At 39.9% G+C, this 16491-nt stretch overlaps 1 protein-coding gene across 1 annotated transcript in view; it reads left to right on the forward strand.

Moving 5' to 3' along the window:
- Positions 1-1529: 1529 nt before the first annotated feature.
- The window catches only part of LOC148132525 (uncharacterized), a 96501-nt gene continuing 81539 nt past the window's right edge, over positions 1530-16491 (forward strand). Inside the window, 3 exon segments of the mRNA XM_087954230.1 lie at positions 1530-2049; positions 2052-2371; positions 2465-3013. Of these exon segments, the coding sequence (XP_087810356.1) occupies positions 1530-2049; positions 2052-2371; positions 2465-3013 (1389 nt within the window).

Raw genomic sequence — 16491 nt, forward strand, 5'->3', positions numbered from 1 at the left:
TTCTGGCTAGACAAAATAACTGCTTAAAATTACTAATTAACCTGAGATTAGCACATCATACCATTTCATTATAAGGCTGTTACAATTGTGTTCTCCAGTATATGCTCACATTTTCTCAAACTTGGTATCTTCTGGAGGTGTTGGAGTATAGGTTTCATGGTCTTCAACCAATGAAAGACTAGCCCAATATAAGGTTTCTTCTTGCCAAGAACTCTGTAGATTTTCAGCCATTAAATTCCTTTTCTGTCTCTTTTCCTTTCTCTTTTAATGTGCCCCCTTAAGGCCAAACTGGAAGAGGGAAAGTAGCAATCAATCCATGTATGTGAGGAAGAAATGAGGTGTCATCATTTCAAAGTATATTCTTAGCAGAATTTGTTTAATTGTTCCATTGGGTACAAGAAACTTTCTTCAAAGTTTTCATGTCTGGACACCTACCTCAGCTTCACATCAGCTGCTCAATCACTTGCATGAAATTCTTTACTGCTTTCTACTAGCCTTCTCTCTCCTATATTTCTGTCATATATCAATCCCCTATGAGGTAAATAAAAGCTACCTTAAGCAAGCTTTCCCCATCTCTTCAGATAGCCTGCTTCACCTGCTGTAAAGAAGTGGGTGTCAGCCAGTCAAAGTACCTCTTCACTACTTCAATGGAGTTAGGGGTTTTCTTTCTTGGGTTTTGAACAGAGGCAGGCCTGACAGTGGGAAAAATGAAATGAAATCATAGGACTTTTAAACTATAGAGAGACAAATTCTGCAGAGTATTACACTTGTTAGCAGTTATTTCATACACTTTATGTATTAGCAACCAAGGTGTAATGTTGGTGTGATATTGTTTTATCCATATGACCCACTGTAGCCCTTGGCCCTCTGAAAGGTTCCAGAATATCTGTAATCATATCAAATCCCTTTCCACCACAGTCTGCCTTCCACAAGGAAAGATAAAATCTCTGAAAAATGTCAAGAGCAATCCTCTGTATATGTCTCATCCAGTTTGTTATTAGAATCTAATACAATGATTCAAAATCAGTATTTTTGTTGTGTATTAAGAACCTGCCTGAAGTTCCCCTTCTGGTCCGCCATCCGAGCGGGAGCACCGATCGCTCCCATTGGCTGATGCCGTTTGACAGCCGCTATAAAAGGGAGCTGTCAAACGGCATCAGCTGTCGCCGCCAGCTGGCTGTCAGATTGCCTCTGAAGCCGCGGCGACCCTTTATTCAGTGAATAAAGTATTGTTAGCCTAGCCCTGGCTTTGTCTCCTTCTGTAACCGCCGCTCCACAACACTGGCGACGAGGGTGGGACGCAGTAAAGACATCCAGGCGAAACAATTGAGCCGAAGTCACACAGAGAAAGAGCTGAAGCCGCTAAGTGCCGAGTGAAGTCACCGCCGCCGGCGCTCTCCAAAAGAGCGCGAACTTCAAAGCTCCGCAGCTGAGGAGCCGAACGCCACTGACAGGCGCTACTGAAACGCTTTTCTAAAAGCGACCGCTAACTTTTTTCCTTACCTAGCAGACCCACTGTTGTCGCTCAAATGGCATCTACGCCAACCTCCCCACATTTCCAGCCCGGAACAGAGACTTGGGAATCCTACATTAATAGATTTGAATGTTTTTTAAATGCTATAGACTTGTCTAGGGCTACAGACCTGAGGAAAAGGTCATATTTTTTAAGCTTCTGTGGGGCTACAGTTTTCGACACTGCCTCAGCATTAGTGTCACCACGACCCATTAAATCTATTCCCTGGGAAGAGCTTAAAGAGATTTTAGCCAACCACTATTCCCCCAAACCCTCTCAGATAGCTAGGAGGCTAGCTTTTAGGAGAAGGGTTCAAGCTGAGGGAGAAACCGTGAGCCAATATGTGGCAGCCCTAAGATCTGCTGCCATACACTGCGGTTTCAGGGATTACCTGGAGGACATGCTATTGGACCAGATAGTGGGTGGTATTAGGGATTTAAAACTCCAGAGAAGACTGTTAGCAAAGAAAGATCTAACTTTATCCATAGCCATTGAAGAAGCTCAAGCTGCTGAATTATCTGAAATATCTGCAGCTGAGATTCAGGGAGCTCCCCAAAACAAGGACAGGCCACAGTCCATTATGATGAGGTATCCCAGGAGGAAATAGAAGAACCATTAGAAGTAAATCGCCTCACACACCCCAGAACTCTTTTAGCTCCACCAAGAAGAAACAACAACCAGTTCACCAAACAACAGCCCCCTTGTGCAGGCTGTGGAGGTAACCACCTTAGATCCAATTGCAGATTCAGGACTGCTATTTGCCTAAACTGCCAGAAAAAAGGGCATATAGCCAGAGTTTGTCAAGCTGAGCAGGACCCCTTTCAAAGATCGCGAGTCTCTGCCTCATCCCAAAGGAAAGTAAAAAGCTGCTATACCTGCCATCATGCGGGCAGTTTCTCCACGAACCCTAACAAAATAAGCGTTTCTCTTCTCTTAGAAGATAAGCCCTGCCACATGGAGGTGGACACCGGGTCAACCCTCTCCATCATCGCTTGGTCCACGCTGAGGAAGATTCTACCTTCGTTCCCAAGGAGGAAGCTGACTGCCTGCCACCTGAACCTTCGGGACTACCAGGGAAAGACCATTCCGGTCCTGGGTAAGGGAAAATTCCTTATTCAATTCCAAAACTTTAGAGGTTACTTGCCACTGGTAGTTGTTGATGGTGCCCTACCTAGCTTGCTAGGACTGGATTGGTTCCCTGCCCTAGGTCTAAACATCACAGGGATTCACTCTGTCAAAAACTCTGATGTTGATGCCCTTTTTAATGACTACGCTGATGTCTTCAGCAATGACCTGGGCTGTTATACGGGCACCCCCATATCCTTCAATGTGGGTCCACAAGCCACCCCTATCCGTTTGAAACCTCGAAGGGTTCCCTTCGCCATTAGGCCCAAATTAGACGCTGAGCTAGACAAACTCATTAGTCAAGGAGTTTTGGAACAGGTAGATTTTGCCAAGTGGGAAACGCCCATTGTCACCCCTTTAAAAAAGGATGGTAGCGTGAGAATTTGCGCGGACTATAAGACATCCATCAACCGTTTCCTTCAAGTTAGCACATACCCAGTACCTGTTATTCAGCACCTGCTTCACACATTCGAGCCAGGCGTAGTTTTTGCAAAATTGGATATGTCCCAGGCATACCAACAATTCCCTGTGGACCAGCACACTGCTGATCTCCAAACCATAGTAACACACAGGGGCGCCTTCAGATGTAAACGTTTACAGTTTGGGGTCAGCGTAGCCCCAGGCATTTTTCAATCACTCATGGAAAGAATCCTCCAGGGCCTACCCGGGGTGGTTCCATACTTTGATGACATTTTAGTTTCGGCCCCTACCAAGGCACAACTGCTACTCAGAGTAAGGTCTGTTCTTGACAGATTTAGACTAAATGGGCTCAAATTTAAAAAAGATAAATGCACCATAGCTACCAACCAAGTAGACTTCCTGGGTTATCGAATTGATGCCTCAGGGATTCACCCCATAGAAAGTAAAGTCAGGGCCATTCACGAGGCACCCACTCCCTCTAACAAAACTGAATTACAGGCTTTTTTAGGGCTCCTAAATTTCTATGCATCCTTCCTACCCCACAAAGCCTCTGTAGCTGAGCCCCTGCATAGGCTCCTGGACAAGGAGGTCTCCTGGCACTGGGGACATAAAGAAGCCAACGCCTTCCAGGCAGTGAAGTCGCTGTTAACCTCAAACGCAGTGTTAGTGCAATTTAACAAGGACTTGCCCCTAGTACTCGCCGCTGATGCCTCACCTTTTGGGATAGGAGCAGTTTTAAGCCACAGGCTTTCAAATGGATCTGAGGCACCCATTGCCTATTTTTCAAGAACATTCTCTGCTGCTGAGAGAAATTACAGCCAGATCGATAAGGAGGCTTTGGCAGCTGTAGCTGCTGTAAAAAAGTTCCATGAGTTTCTCTATGGCCATTTTTTTGAACTGGTAACTGACCACAAACCTTTGTTAGGGCTGTTAGCTGGAGACAAACAAACCCCACAGGTGCTGTCCCCGAGAATGACCAGGTGGACACTTTTTTTGGCTGCTTATTCATACACCTTGATTCATCGTCCTGGAATTAACCTGAGCCATGCAGATGCCCTCAGCAGGTGCCCCCTGCCTACACCAGTCGAGGACCCAGCTCCCATCCACTCAATCTTCGAGTGCACGGGACTGGACCTCCCACTTTCAGCCGGGGATGTTGCTGCGCACTCAAAAAAAGACCCATTGATTTCCCAGGTCCTGGACTGGGTGGGGAGGGGGTAGCCAAATATACATTTTGCCCCTGATTTAATTCCCTTTAAGATTCGCAAGCAGGAGTTGTCTGCAATACAGGGCTGTCTGTTATGGGGGACAAGGGTGGTCATTCCTGCCTCCTTGCAAGAGCCAGTTCTAAAAACACTGCATGAGGGTCACCCGGGCATGGTACGGATGAAGGCCTTGGCCCGCAGCTACGTTTGGTGGCCTGGACTAGATGCCCAAATTGCCAGTTGGGTCAACGCATGCCAAGCCTGCCAGGCGACAAGAGCAGCTCCACCCATAGCTACACCCACCAGGTGGGAAGATGCAGGGGCACCCTGGGCCAGGCTACATATTGACCTAGCTGGCCCTATGATGGGGAAAACATTCTTGGTGGTAGTGGACTCGTTTTTCAAAATGGACTGAAGTAGCCGTGCTGTTTTCCACCACAACTCAAGCCATCACTAGGGTTTTGATCAGACTGTTTGCTACTCATGGACTGCCAGACACCTTGGTGTCAGATAACGGGCCTCAATTCAGCTCAAACGAATTTGCCATCTTCGCTGCCAACCTGGGCATCAGGCATGCCCTTACAGCCCCTTTTCACCCCGCCAGTAATGGGATGGCAGAGAGGGCTGTTAGGTCAGCCAAGGAAGTTTTGGCCAAACTGAGGCAGGCAGACTGGCACTCCAAGCTGTCCACTTACCTACTCACGCAACACGCCACACCATGCCCTACAACCAACAAGTCACCTGCTGAACTTTTAATGGGCAGGCGACTCGAACCACCCTGGACAGGTTGCACCCCCACTACTCACCCAGCACACCCCTGGCATCTGACAGCCATGCCAGGGGCTTTGCCCTGCAAGACCTGGTCTATGCCAGGAACTATGCAGGGCACCCGTTATGGCTGCCAGGGCGGATAGTTTCTATTACAGGGCCCAGATCTTACAGAGTCCTCCTGGAAGATGGAAGAACCTGGAGAAGGCATATCGACCAGCTCAGGAGACGCTGGACTTCGCCTGCCGCCGGAAGCCTGGACAACCCGCTGCTGAGCCACCCGGTCTACTCGCCGCCTGCTGCAGCCGTCCCGCAGAACTACCCGGTCTACCAGAGGCCCGACTTCCCAGCCAGCCGACCGACGCAGGAAGACTCACCAGAGCCGCCTCCAGAGAGCAGGTCCAGATCGGCCGTCGACCCTCCGCAGACGCCTGGCACCGCCGGAGAAGACAGAGACTGTGTTGCAGCCCCCAAGCCTCCAGAACCACGGAGGACAAGCTGCGAACGAAGACCGCCATTGTGGCTACGGGACTACGCATGCGCGCGGCCAGGGGGAAGGAGTGTTGTGTATTAAGAACCTGCCTGAAGTTCCCCTTCTGGTCCGCCATCCGAGCGGGAGCGCCGATTGCTCCCATTGGCTGATGCCGTTTGACAGCCGCTATAAAAGGGAGCTGTCAAACAGCATCAGCTGTCGCCGCCAGCTGGCTGTCAGATTGCATCTGAAGCCGCGGCGACCCTTTATTCACTGAATAAAGTATTGTTAGCCTAGCCCTGGCTTTGTCTCCTTCTGTAACCGCCGCTCCACAACAATTTTTATCTTGCTGATGAGACTTATAGATAAAAGAATAGGATTTGCTTCTAAATTTGAAGGTTACTTTCTTTAATTGCTGCACAACAATGCATCTCATATTGGAAGACTGTTAACTATAAAAAAAACTACCTGCCATAATCCTTTCATACAGCAGAAGGAAAATTGTTGTTCCCCTATGGAGCAGAAAAATAGACTATTTCCCCCAAAGTAACATTTGTCTCTTAAAACCCTTAAAGTGTTTTTAGAGTATGTAAGAATAAGTGTGTGCTTATCTTGATGTGAAGTATATAGCACCTTCCTTGCTGGATAATTGGTGAAATAACTACCGTTCTGCTTTCATTGGGTTGGAAATCCATATTTAGCTTATCAGCAGGCCTCAAGCAGTTGTCTGCTAAATTCACATTGGGCTAAAAGGTTTTGCTGAAAATGCTTTGGCTTGTTATGGCAACAAAAGTGATCCACTAAACTTTAGAGCTGATACCACAAAAATGACAGCCGGAAACATCTTTGAAAGGCTCCATGGCTAGCTTAATCTTTATACATGGGAAGCAGCTGCAGACGTACAATGATAAAGTGCCAACTGTATCTATAATCCAGGTCAGCCAACTGAGATAAAACCATTTTCCTATAGTAAGCATTAACCCCAAAACACATTATGGATTTATATCGCCTTATCTACAACAGTTCTGAAGAAGGCCAATACATTAGCAAAGCATCTTAATTCCACCGAGGAGAGTTTGAGCTGTGATAAGATTTGGAGAGTGAGCAAATTAGGACAAAATGCCTCCTAATCACATACAGTCCTGTTTGTTTGCTAATGCTGAGCTACAAGATTAAAAGGCAGAAAGGCACTGTGAGAGGTAGAAACATAAAGTTTTTAAAATAAGTATTTCATTGATAGCTAGCTAAATTTTGTTTTGCTAATTTTATACTCCAGAGACTGTTCACCCACATTATTTTATTTAGGAATATATAACCTGTTCTTTTCCAATAAAGTTGGAGCCTAATGGACAGTACATGACAGTGTCATGTATGGGAAAGGAGTCAAAGATGGGCAATGACCAGGTTCTAGTCTCAGGTCAGCCATGCAGCTTGCTGTGGAATGGGGGGATGGGGGCACTTATTTTCTTTCTTGGTTCCCTGACTTATGTATGTGAAATAATCCCTTAGCTTTTAGAAAAGATGAGATGTCAATGCAAGCTTGGGGATGCTCAAATGGAAAAATTATGTGCAAATGATTTGAATAGAATTTGAATATAAATAAAATCATTTGAATAGAACTAATGAGTTTCCTCAAGTTTCCTCCTTGATTCTGGCAAGCCTCCCCATTTGTGATCTCCTTCATGTTTTTTGTTTAAATCTCCTAAGAGGGAGGTCACAGTCCAGAGTTAGGTAAACCCTCTAATAAATAAACAGTTCTATACTGTTACACCATAACATAGAACTCAAAGAAGTAGTGCTTCTGGTGCTAATATGGCTTCCAAAGCTGACAATTGGAAGATGTGGAGAGATCTGGCCCATAGAATCACCAAGAGTCAGACATGACAGAATGGATAGTAACATCACCATCATCACCATCACCATCATCATCATCATCATCATCATCATCATCATCATCATCACCATCATCATCATCATCATCCTGTTACATTAGTACATGAAATTTTATTCTCACAATGTAAGGTTCTGCAAACACCTCCACTAAAACAGGGCTGGGAACTATGAATCTTTTATGACCTGTGGACTTCAACTTGCAGAATTCTGGGAGTTGAAGTTCATAAAGGGGCCATGGTTCCCCATCTCTGCAAGAATGAGACTGAATGAAAAAGCATTACAATACAAACCTAAAATCTGCCAGCCTGTGAAGTTACCTCATGGACATGTCCAATTAGGGCTGTTTTGTACATTTTTCACATGACTAGTTGTTCAGGTGATTATGTGCTATAGAAAATTGGTATCATTTGGAATAGAAACATAACAAGTTTTGCCTATAAAAGTAAAGATAGTGCAACACTATTTCTTAATTTATACATTTTGGAAGCAACAATAATATTTGCATTTGACAAATTACCAAAAAGAAAATATAAGTAGTTTATATATTATGCTTTTTAATCAAGTTATAAAAATACACAGCAGATATTTACAGTGTATGTGTGATGCAGGTGTATGAATAACCACAATGAATAACATGTTTTGGTACAAATATTTGCCATTTTCTCTGTTCTTTGGGGGCAATGCTCTTTAACTGTATAAAATATTGTCTGATCATTCCTGGAATCTTAGCTAAAGAAGGTATGGTGCTTTTAAACATATAACATCAGGCATCACAATAGCACATAAAGTTCAATACCATATAGACAGATATAATCCACATATGGAGTATGTTGGAGCCTGTTGTTGGAATGAAAATGTAATATAACCTATTTTGAAAATTGTTCTTTTTAAACAAAGTAAGGATTTCATTTAAGTTTGCTTTCCTTGAACTGATTCTATTCAGCAGTGATAAAAGATATAAAAGAACAACTTGAAATAAATACTGTATATGAAGTAAAAACAATTTGAGGAAGATAAATTATATCTCTGACAATTCCTTTGAGCTCTAACAGTCTGGCTGTTAAACAGTTAACCACCATATTTATTTCTGGAACTTGCAGCAATTATTTCGAATGATCTAGTCTTATTCTTATGATGATGTTATGCTATGCTGCACTGTTAGAATAACAGTCATATGTAGGAGAAGTGACAGAAAACAAAGACTTGGAGATATAATGTACATTGCCACTCAAAAGATGCCCATTTTATATTTCATATTTTAACAGATGGTTTGCCAGTAGGATAGTCTGAGAAACATAATGTGCTTGTTTTAAGATTAATGTAAAAAAGAATTTCCTAATATTAAGATTCCTGTTGCTTCTATTGTTGGATTGTTTTTGCAGAAATATATTCAGTCAATAAAGTCAGTAATTTAATGGTGTCAATAGGATCAGACACCTTCTTTTCTTGCAGTTCATTCCCAAGCTGAGAATCCAATAAAACATATCAGGCAATCAGTGGATGTCAAAGAAAACAAGTTTATTCAACCCAACGTTGTTATGTAACATTGGGTGCTGTCCATGGTGAATTGCCCTTCCATCTTCCTTTTTATAGATTTTATTTTAGTTTAAGTATTTAGTCAATCGTTAGCATTAGTTTGGAATGCATTAGCTTATTACAAATATTTCCCTATCTAGAATAAAACACATAGGCATTTTATCTTTATATATGTTTTTCTATACATAAGATATATGTTTTCCTTTATATGCTTCCTTCCTTTGCTACGTGATGCACTGATTTTTTTTTATAATCACAGGAGCCAGTTTTTTTGTTTATAAAATTGTATTACTATTCCCTATACAATCACTCATCAATCTTTAATTTGAAATCTATTCCTATATAAGGAAAATATTCCAACAATGATTCTTGACATTTCATCTGAATATGTTTATGTCTGTATCTGTAAGATGTGAAATGCCAGTTTTGAAAGCAATATTACTATCTAGCTGCATTGTTTCTCAAATTTCTATAAATTTTGATTTTATATGCTGGTCCTTGTTTGCTTTGTGTTGTGTTGTCCTCCATGCAAAGATATTGGCAGGGAAAAAGAAAATTTATCATGCTTAATTGTCACAATATTTTGAACTGGCACTTGCAGCATTGGTGGGAAATGAAGAGAATCACTTTTTATGCTTGACAAGCTACTGCTGTTTTGGCTACAGAATACTGATAAATGTTTGGATGAAATTAATAGAACTGAAAAGACATTTGGTATTTACAAGTTGGAAACTTTTTTAATTTGTTGTTTCAAGCAAAGATCTAATAATATGCTTCTTCTTTGTTGCCCCTAAAAGTAAGGACCAATGTATTTTGTGAATATGAAGCTTCTTGTGTAACTTGATAACCTTTAGTTACTATTTGCTTCAAGGTATGGGGAGAAAAAGTCACAAGAAAATATCATTAGGGATCAGAAATTAGAACAAAAGGCAGAAGTTTGTCCACCCGAAGGATAAAACACCCAGACACAAACTGAACAATGTGATATATGCAGTACAATTCATCCACGTGCAGATCTGTACATTGGAGAAACAAAACAACTGTTTTGCAAAGGCATGCCACAACATAGGAAAACAAACCCATCAGGACAAGATTCAGCAGCCCATCTGCATTTGAAAGGCAAAGGTCACTCTTTTGAAGATGACAAAGTGCATATTCTGTACAAAGGGGCCACTAGTTTGAAAGAGGAGTCAAAGAGCCATCTACCTTAAGATTGAAGAGCCCTCTCTCAACAGAGCAGGAGGGATATGACACCACCTATCTCCTGTTTACAATACAGTCCTTTCAGCAGTTCCAAGAAGGTTCCAAGCCCATTTTCACTATTCAGGGGACCCGAAAGGCACAGATAAACCTCCAAGTGGCCTCAAGGATTCTCAGAAAGAGTGCTAATGACCAGATGACTACAAGTAATATAAATCTTTCCATTCTCCACAATTCATTCAGATCTGAAATAGCTTCTTGTATGAGAAGTGAAATGTTTCCAAACAAAAACAAATAAATTCCAGTTGCCTTTTGAAAAAGTACCTTCGGGACAACCATGGCCTGGATGACTTAGAATCTCGATAGACAGTTAATTTATTAAATCCTTTAAAATAATAGGTGTTACATGGTAAAGAGGTTATTTGTTACATCTTAAATTTATCTGATTAGCTTTGAAATATTTGTTATTATTTCTGGTAATCTTTTTATGGCTTTTATTTGATTGGTGATGTTTGAAGACTTGTTCAAGAACATAAAGGAAGGAAATTAAGTGAGTTTACAATAGTTTATTGTAGATATGTGGGTATTTCTGGTAACCCTTAGTGGACCATTCCCAGTTAGGGTAGATGATGAGGATTTAAAGATATATTTATAGAGACTGAGGTGAGATATGAATTAAGAGATTATTTGTTGTATTTAAAGACATGGTAATAAATTGTTAAAGTTGTATATACTTTAAATGAGAAAATTATTCATTTTTCCTCATTTTTCATTTTTTTTCACTTTTCCCGCCCTTTTGAACATGATCCACTGACAGTTAGGGTCACATCAACTGAAATAGTCTTAGTTTATTAAGAGTATTTAAGAAAGAAAGGGGCTTGACTTATACTTTGGAAAATGTATAACCTTCTGAAAACATTCCAGGTAAAAAACTGAGCTAAATATACAGACTGCCTGAGTAAGGATTACTTTGAAGAATTAAATAAAATTGTGTTGAAGTATATATGGCAAGGTAAGAAAGCGAGAATAAAATTAAAACTCTTACAGGATGCTAGAATTAGAGGAGGATTTGGCCTTCCTAATTGGGAGTTGTATTATCAAGCTGCAAACTTAATGTGGGCTAAAGAATGGATAACGTTAAGAAAGACCAGATTGTTGGCATTAGAAGGACATGATTTATTATTGGGTTGGCATGCTTTTTTATGGTATAAGGGAACTAAATCACAGGGTTACTTTAGAAGGCATTATATACGGGAATCGTTATGGTTGAATTGGGAGAAAATTAAGAAACAATGTTATTTGAAAATCCCAGTTTGGTTATCAACTATTGAAGCTTTTTCTTATCCTATAACCTATAAGAAGGAACAAACAGTTAGATATGGGGAATTACTAGATGAAAAGGGTGAATTTAAAATGATGAAAAATTTAGAAGAACAAGGCATAAAGATGAATTGGTTTTCATATGCGCAAATACATTCAAGGTATCTTAAAGATTCTAAAATGGAAGGATTCTATGATAAATTGACTGATTTAGATAGGATTTTGACAGGTACTGATGAAAAAGTGATCAAAAAATTATATAATTATTTGTTGGAAATTAAATTAGAGGAAGAACAAGTTAAAGAAACAATGATTGCTTGGGGGAAGAATTTTGGATATGGGATTGATTTAGAGAAATGGCAAAAATTGTGGTCTCAAAATTATAAAATGACAATGTCAACAGCATATAAAGAAAATTTGTATAAGATGTTTTACAGGTGGCATTTTCCCCCGACAAGAATAGCAAGAACGTTCAAGAATAAATCTGAAAAGTGCTGGAAATGTCATCAGATACCTGGCTCATATTACCATATGTGGTGGACTTATTATTTATTTATTTATTTATTTGATTTGCCAATTGTTTACAAGATAATAAGTATAAATGTATACATAGTTGTGAATACATGAAATGGGTACATATAAGAAAAATAAAAGAATAAGAGAAACAATAGGACAGGGACGGTAGGCACGTTGGTGCGCTTATGTACGCCCCCTACAGACCTCTTAGGAAAGGGGTGAGGTCAATAGTAGACAGTCTAAGGTTAAAGTTTTTGGGGTTTGGGGAAGAAACTACAGAGGCGGGTAGAGTATTCCAGACATTGACCACTCTATTGCTGAAGTCGTATTTCCTGCAATCAAGTTTGGTGCGGTTTACTTTGAGTTTGTATCTATTGTGTGCTCTTGTGTTGTTATGGTTGAAGCTGAAGTATTCATTGACAGGTAGGACATTGCAATGTATGATTTTATATACCATGCTTAAGTCAGACCGAAGACGGCGTAATTCAAGGTTTTCAAGTTCTAGAATTTCAAGTCTGGTGGCATAAGGTATTCTACAACGAGTAGAGGAGTGGAGAACTCTTCTTGTGAAATATTTCTGGACTTTCTCAATTGTGCTAATATCAGATACGTAGTGTGGGTTCCAGACTGATGAACTGTATTCGAGTATTGGTCTAGCAAATGTTTTGTATGCTCTGGTTAGTAGTGTGATATTACCAGAGAAAAAGCTACGTAGGATTAGGTTAACAACTCTTAATGCCTTTTTGGCTATGTAGTTGCAGTGGGCTCTAGCACTTAGATCATTAGAGGTGAGTATTCCAAGGTCCTTTACAGAGCTTGAGTCATCAACAAGATCTTGACTATTCAGCTTGTATTTTATTTTCTGATTTTTTTTGCCAATATGTAAGACAGAGCATTTATTTGTTGAGATTTGAAGTTGCCATTTGTTTGACCACTCTGATACATAGTCAAGATCTTTTTGTAGGGTAGCAGTATTGTCTGTGGTATTGAACAGCTTTACATCATCAGCGAAGAGAACGCAATTGCTCTTAATATGATCACAGAGGTCGTTTATGTAGAGTATGAAGAGAGTTGGTCCTAGAACACTGCCTTGGGGAACACCACTATTGACAGGTACTGGATTTGATAGTACGCTCCCGATTTTGACCATTTGTTGTCTGTTTGACAGGAACGCTTCTATCCAGTTATTCAGTTGTCCAGAGATACCATAGGATTTTATTTTTAGGAGTAGTTTGTCGTGTACCACTGAATCAAAGGCTTTACAGAAGTCTATGTAGATTGCGTCTATTGCTTTGCCCTGGTCGAGTTGTGTCGTCCATATGTTTTTGCAGTGTAAGAGTTGCAGATTACAGGATAGTTTTTTTCTGAAACCAAATTGTTTACTGGAGAGTAGGTTATTTGTCTAAGTGAAGGATGATGGATTGGTTAATAATTGATTCCATGACTTTACAGGTGACGCAGCATAAGGAGATTGGCCTGTAATTTTCAACTAGGCTTGGGTCTCCCTTTTTGAAGATGGGGATGACTGTGGCTTGTGACCATAGGTTAGGCAAGGAGCTGGTTCTGAAAGATTTTTCAAAGATTATGCTTAGAGGTTTGGCTATGGCAGTGGATAGCTTTCTTAAGAAGTAGGCACATATTCCATCCGGTCCAATAGATAGAGATGGTTTTAGGTTGCGTAGTGCTTTTTCAACATTGTCTTCTGTGAAATCGATATGTATTAGATCATTGTTGTTATCTGTGGTATGGCTAGGAAATACTGGGCATGATCCATTGCTGTTTACAAATACTGAGCCGAAGAATGTGTTAAAGATGTTGGCTTTAATGGTGTCGTCGTTGCAGTCTTTACCATCAGGTCCTATCAAGGGAGGGATGGACCTTGAGTCTTTTAGTTTGTTGTTTACAAAATTGTAAAAAGCACGGGTGGAATTGGTGCTTAGAAGGTTTTCCTCTTGTTTAATGTGATAATTGGTGCATTCGGTCTTTATCTGGTGGCATAAATTTTTGTATCGGTTTTTGAAATTGGCAACGTGACCAGATTTGTTTTTCCGCCAGAGTGATCTCTTTTTGGATTGAAGTTTCCTTATTGATATGGGTAATCTGCTTTTTGTTTTGTTTTGGGAGTTGTTGTTGGTACATATAGTTTGATGACTCTTTTGACTTCAAGTAAAAATATGTTGTAATGGTCTTCAACAGTATTGCATCCAGTGAATAGAGATTGCCAATCAAGGGATGAGAGATCGTTGTCTATAAGATCATAGTTGCCTTTTTTGAAGTTACAATTGGGAATTACATCATTGTGGTGATTTTTGTGTGGACGTATGTTGAGACAAAAGTCAATCATATTGTGGTCGCTACTGGAAAAGAGTTCTTTAGTTTGTATTCCGTAAATTAAATTCAAACTATTGCAGAAGATGAGATCGAGGCAGTTGTTTAGTCTAGTGTTGTTGGTTACTAGTTGTTCCAGTCCCAGATTTGTAGTAGCATTGTAGAAGGTTGTGTGTATGATTTCAGTTGTACAATCATTTAGGGTCCAGTCAATATGAGGTAGATTGAAATCACCAAGAAAGATAAAAGGGTATGGGCAGGATGCAGCCCATGTTAGTAATGTATTTAGCTTGTTTACATGTTCGATGTCATAATCAGGTGCTCTGTAACATAGTAAGAATCGAATTGTGATATTTAAGGATAGTTCACAGATGATGGTCTCAGGAAGAGCAAGCTCCTGGGTAACTTGGATATTTTTTAGATGTAAGGACTTGTGAGGACGCTAGAAAATATTGGACTAGAATTCGCATATGGTTGGAAAAAATGACAAAGAAACATATAGATTTGAAACCAGAGATTTTTTTATTGGGAATCTTACCTGATACATATAATAAAAACTTAAAGTATTTGATTGTAAATGTATTAACAGCTGCTAGGATTGTATTTGCTAAAAATTGGAAGAGTGAGAAAATACCATTAGAAGAAGAAATTACTGTATATACTCAAGTATAAGCCTAGTTTTTCAGCCCATTTTTTGTGCTGAAAAAATCCCCCTCGGCTTATACTCGAGTCAGATTCCCCTCTGAAAAAAAAATGGTGTGGAGTCGCGGCCTCCGGCGGCAGCGACTCCCAACAGCCCCAGCCGGGAAGGGAAAGGCAAAAAGCGCTTTGCCTTTCCCTTCCCGAGGCGGCGGGACTGGGGCCGCGCCGGCGGTAGTGACTCCTGACTCAGGGGGCCTCCGAGGGAGGGGAAGAGAGTGACTCCTGCCTCCCGCTGTCATCATCATCTTCTTTTGGGTTAGTGAATCAATTAAACCTTTCATGATAGTGAGATCGTTTCCCAAATTAATTATTTTTATTTTTGAAATTTACCAGTAGCTGCTGCATTTCCCACCCTCGGCTTATACTCGAGTCAATAAGTTTTCCCAGTTTTTTTGTGTAAAATTAGGTGCCTCGGCTTATATTCGGGTCGACTTATACTCGAGTATATACGGTATTAAGAAAATATTGGAATGTGCTGAAATGAGTAGATTGACATTTGAAATTAGAGAACAAGAAGATAAACAATTTTATGAAGTTTGGGATCTATTTTATCAATGGTTAGATAATACAATATAAAATATTTAGAAACCTAGGAAATAATGAATATACATTTTTTTTGGTTTTGATAATATTTTTATAATATTTTATTAAGATAGACTTGGTTTGATTTTATGATTTGTTATAAAATAAATTAACTAAACTATAGTTATCTCGCTTAAGTATGAATTAGTAAAATTATAGTCAAATGATTGTTTAATAATGATATTAGGATATATAATTGTTGATTGATAATATGAGTTATTATGTAATATAATTATTATGATGACTATGAAATGGATGCACAAAAAGGAGTGGTAAACAACCGATACACTGTCTGTAAATTTATGAAGAATGATGATGTTTTTATGTTATGTTTTATGTTTTATGTGTTTTTGTTTGTTGTTAAAATCAATAAAACTTTTACTTAAATTTTTTTTTTTAAAAAAAAAAGAGTGCAACTTTTGATAAAGTGATATTGTGCAGGAAAATCTCCCAATTGTTCGACTATATTGTTTTAGGGAGTCAAAAATCTTATTTACAATAATATATTTACTATACAATGGTTAATTATAAGAAGTAATGCCCTTTTTCTACCGAAGATATCCAAGGCAATCCAATATGGAATCATATTGGATGATGGCACAGTGGTTAGAATGCAGTATTGTGGGCTAACTCTGCCCAGACTGAGGAGTTTGATCCTGACCAGCTCAAGTTGACTCAGCCTTTCATTCTTCTGAGATCTGTAAAATGGGAACCCAGATTGTTGTAGGCAATATGCTGTTACTATGTTAACTGCCAGGGATTGCTGTAAAGCAGTGTGTAATGGTATATAAGTCTAAGTGCTAAGTGTTGTGTAGTTCTAGTTCTTCCTGGCAATTATGGATTTTGATTTGAAATATTAAAATGTCTAAGACTATCTAAGACTGTAGCTATTTTAAGCATTTTCCTGTAAA

The sequence above is a fragment of the Notechis scutatus genome, chromosome 2 (assembly GCF_049901735.1).
Source record: "Notechis scutatus isolate UNSWTSFEM ecotype Mainland chromosome 2, rNotScu1.2, whole genome shotgun sequence".
Classification (NCBI taxonomy): Eukaryota; Metazoa; Chordata; class Lepidosauria; order Squamata; family Elapidae; genus Notechis; species Notechis scutatus.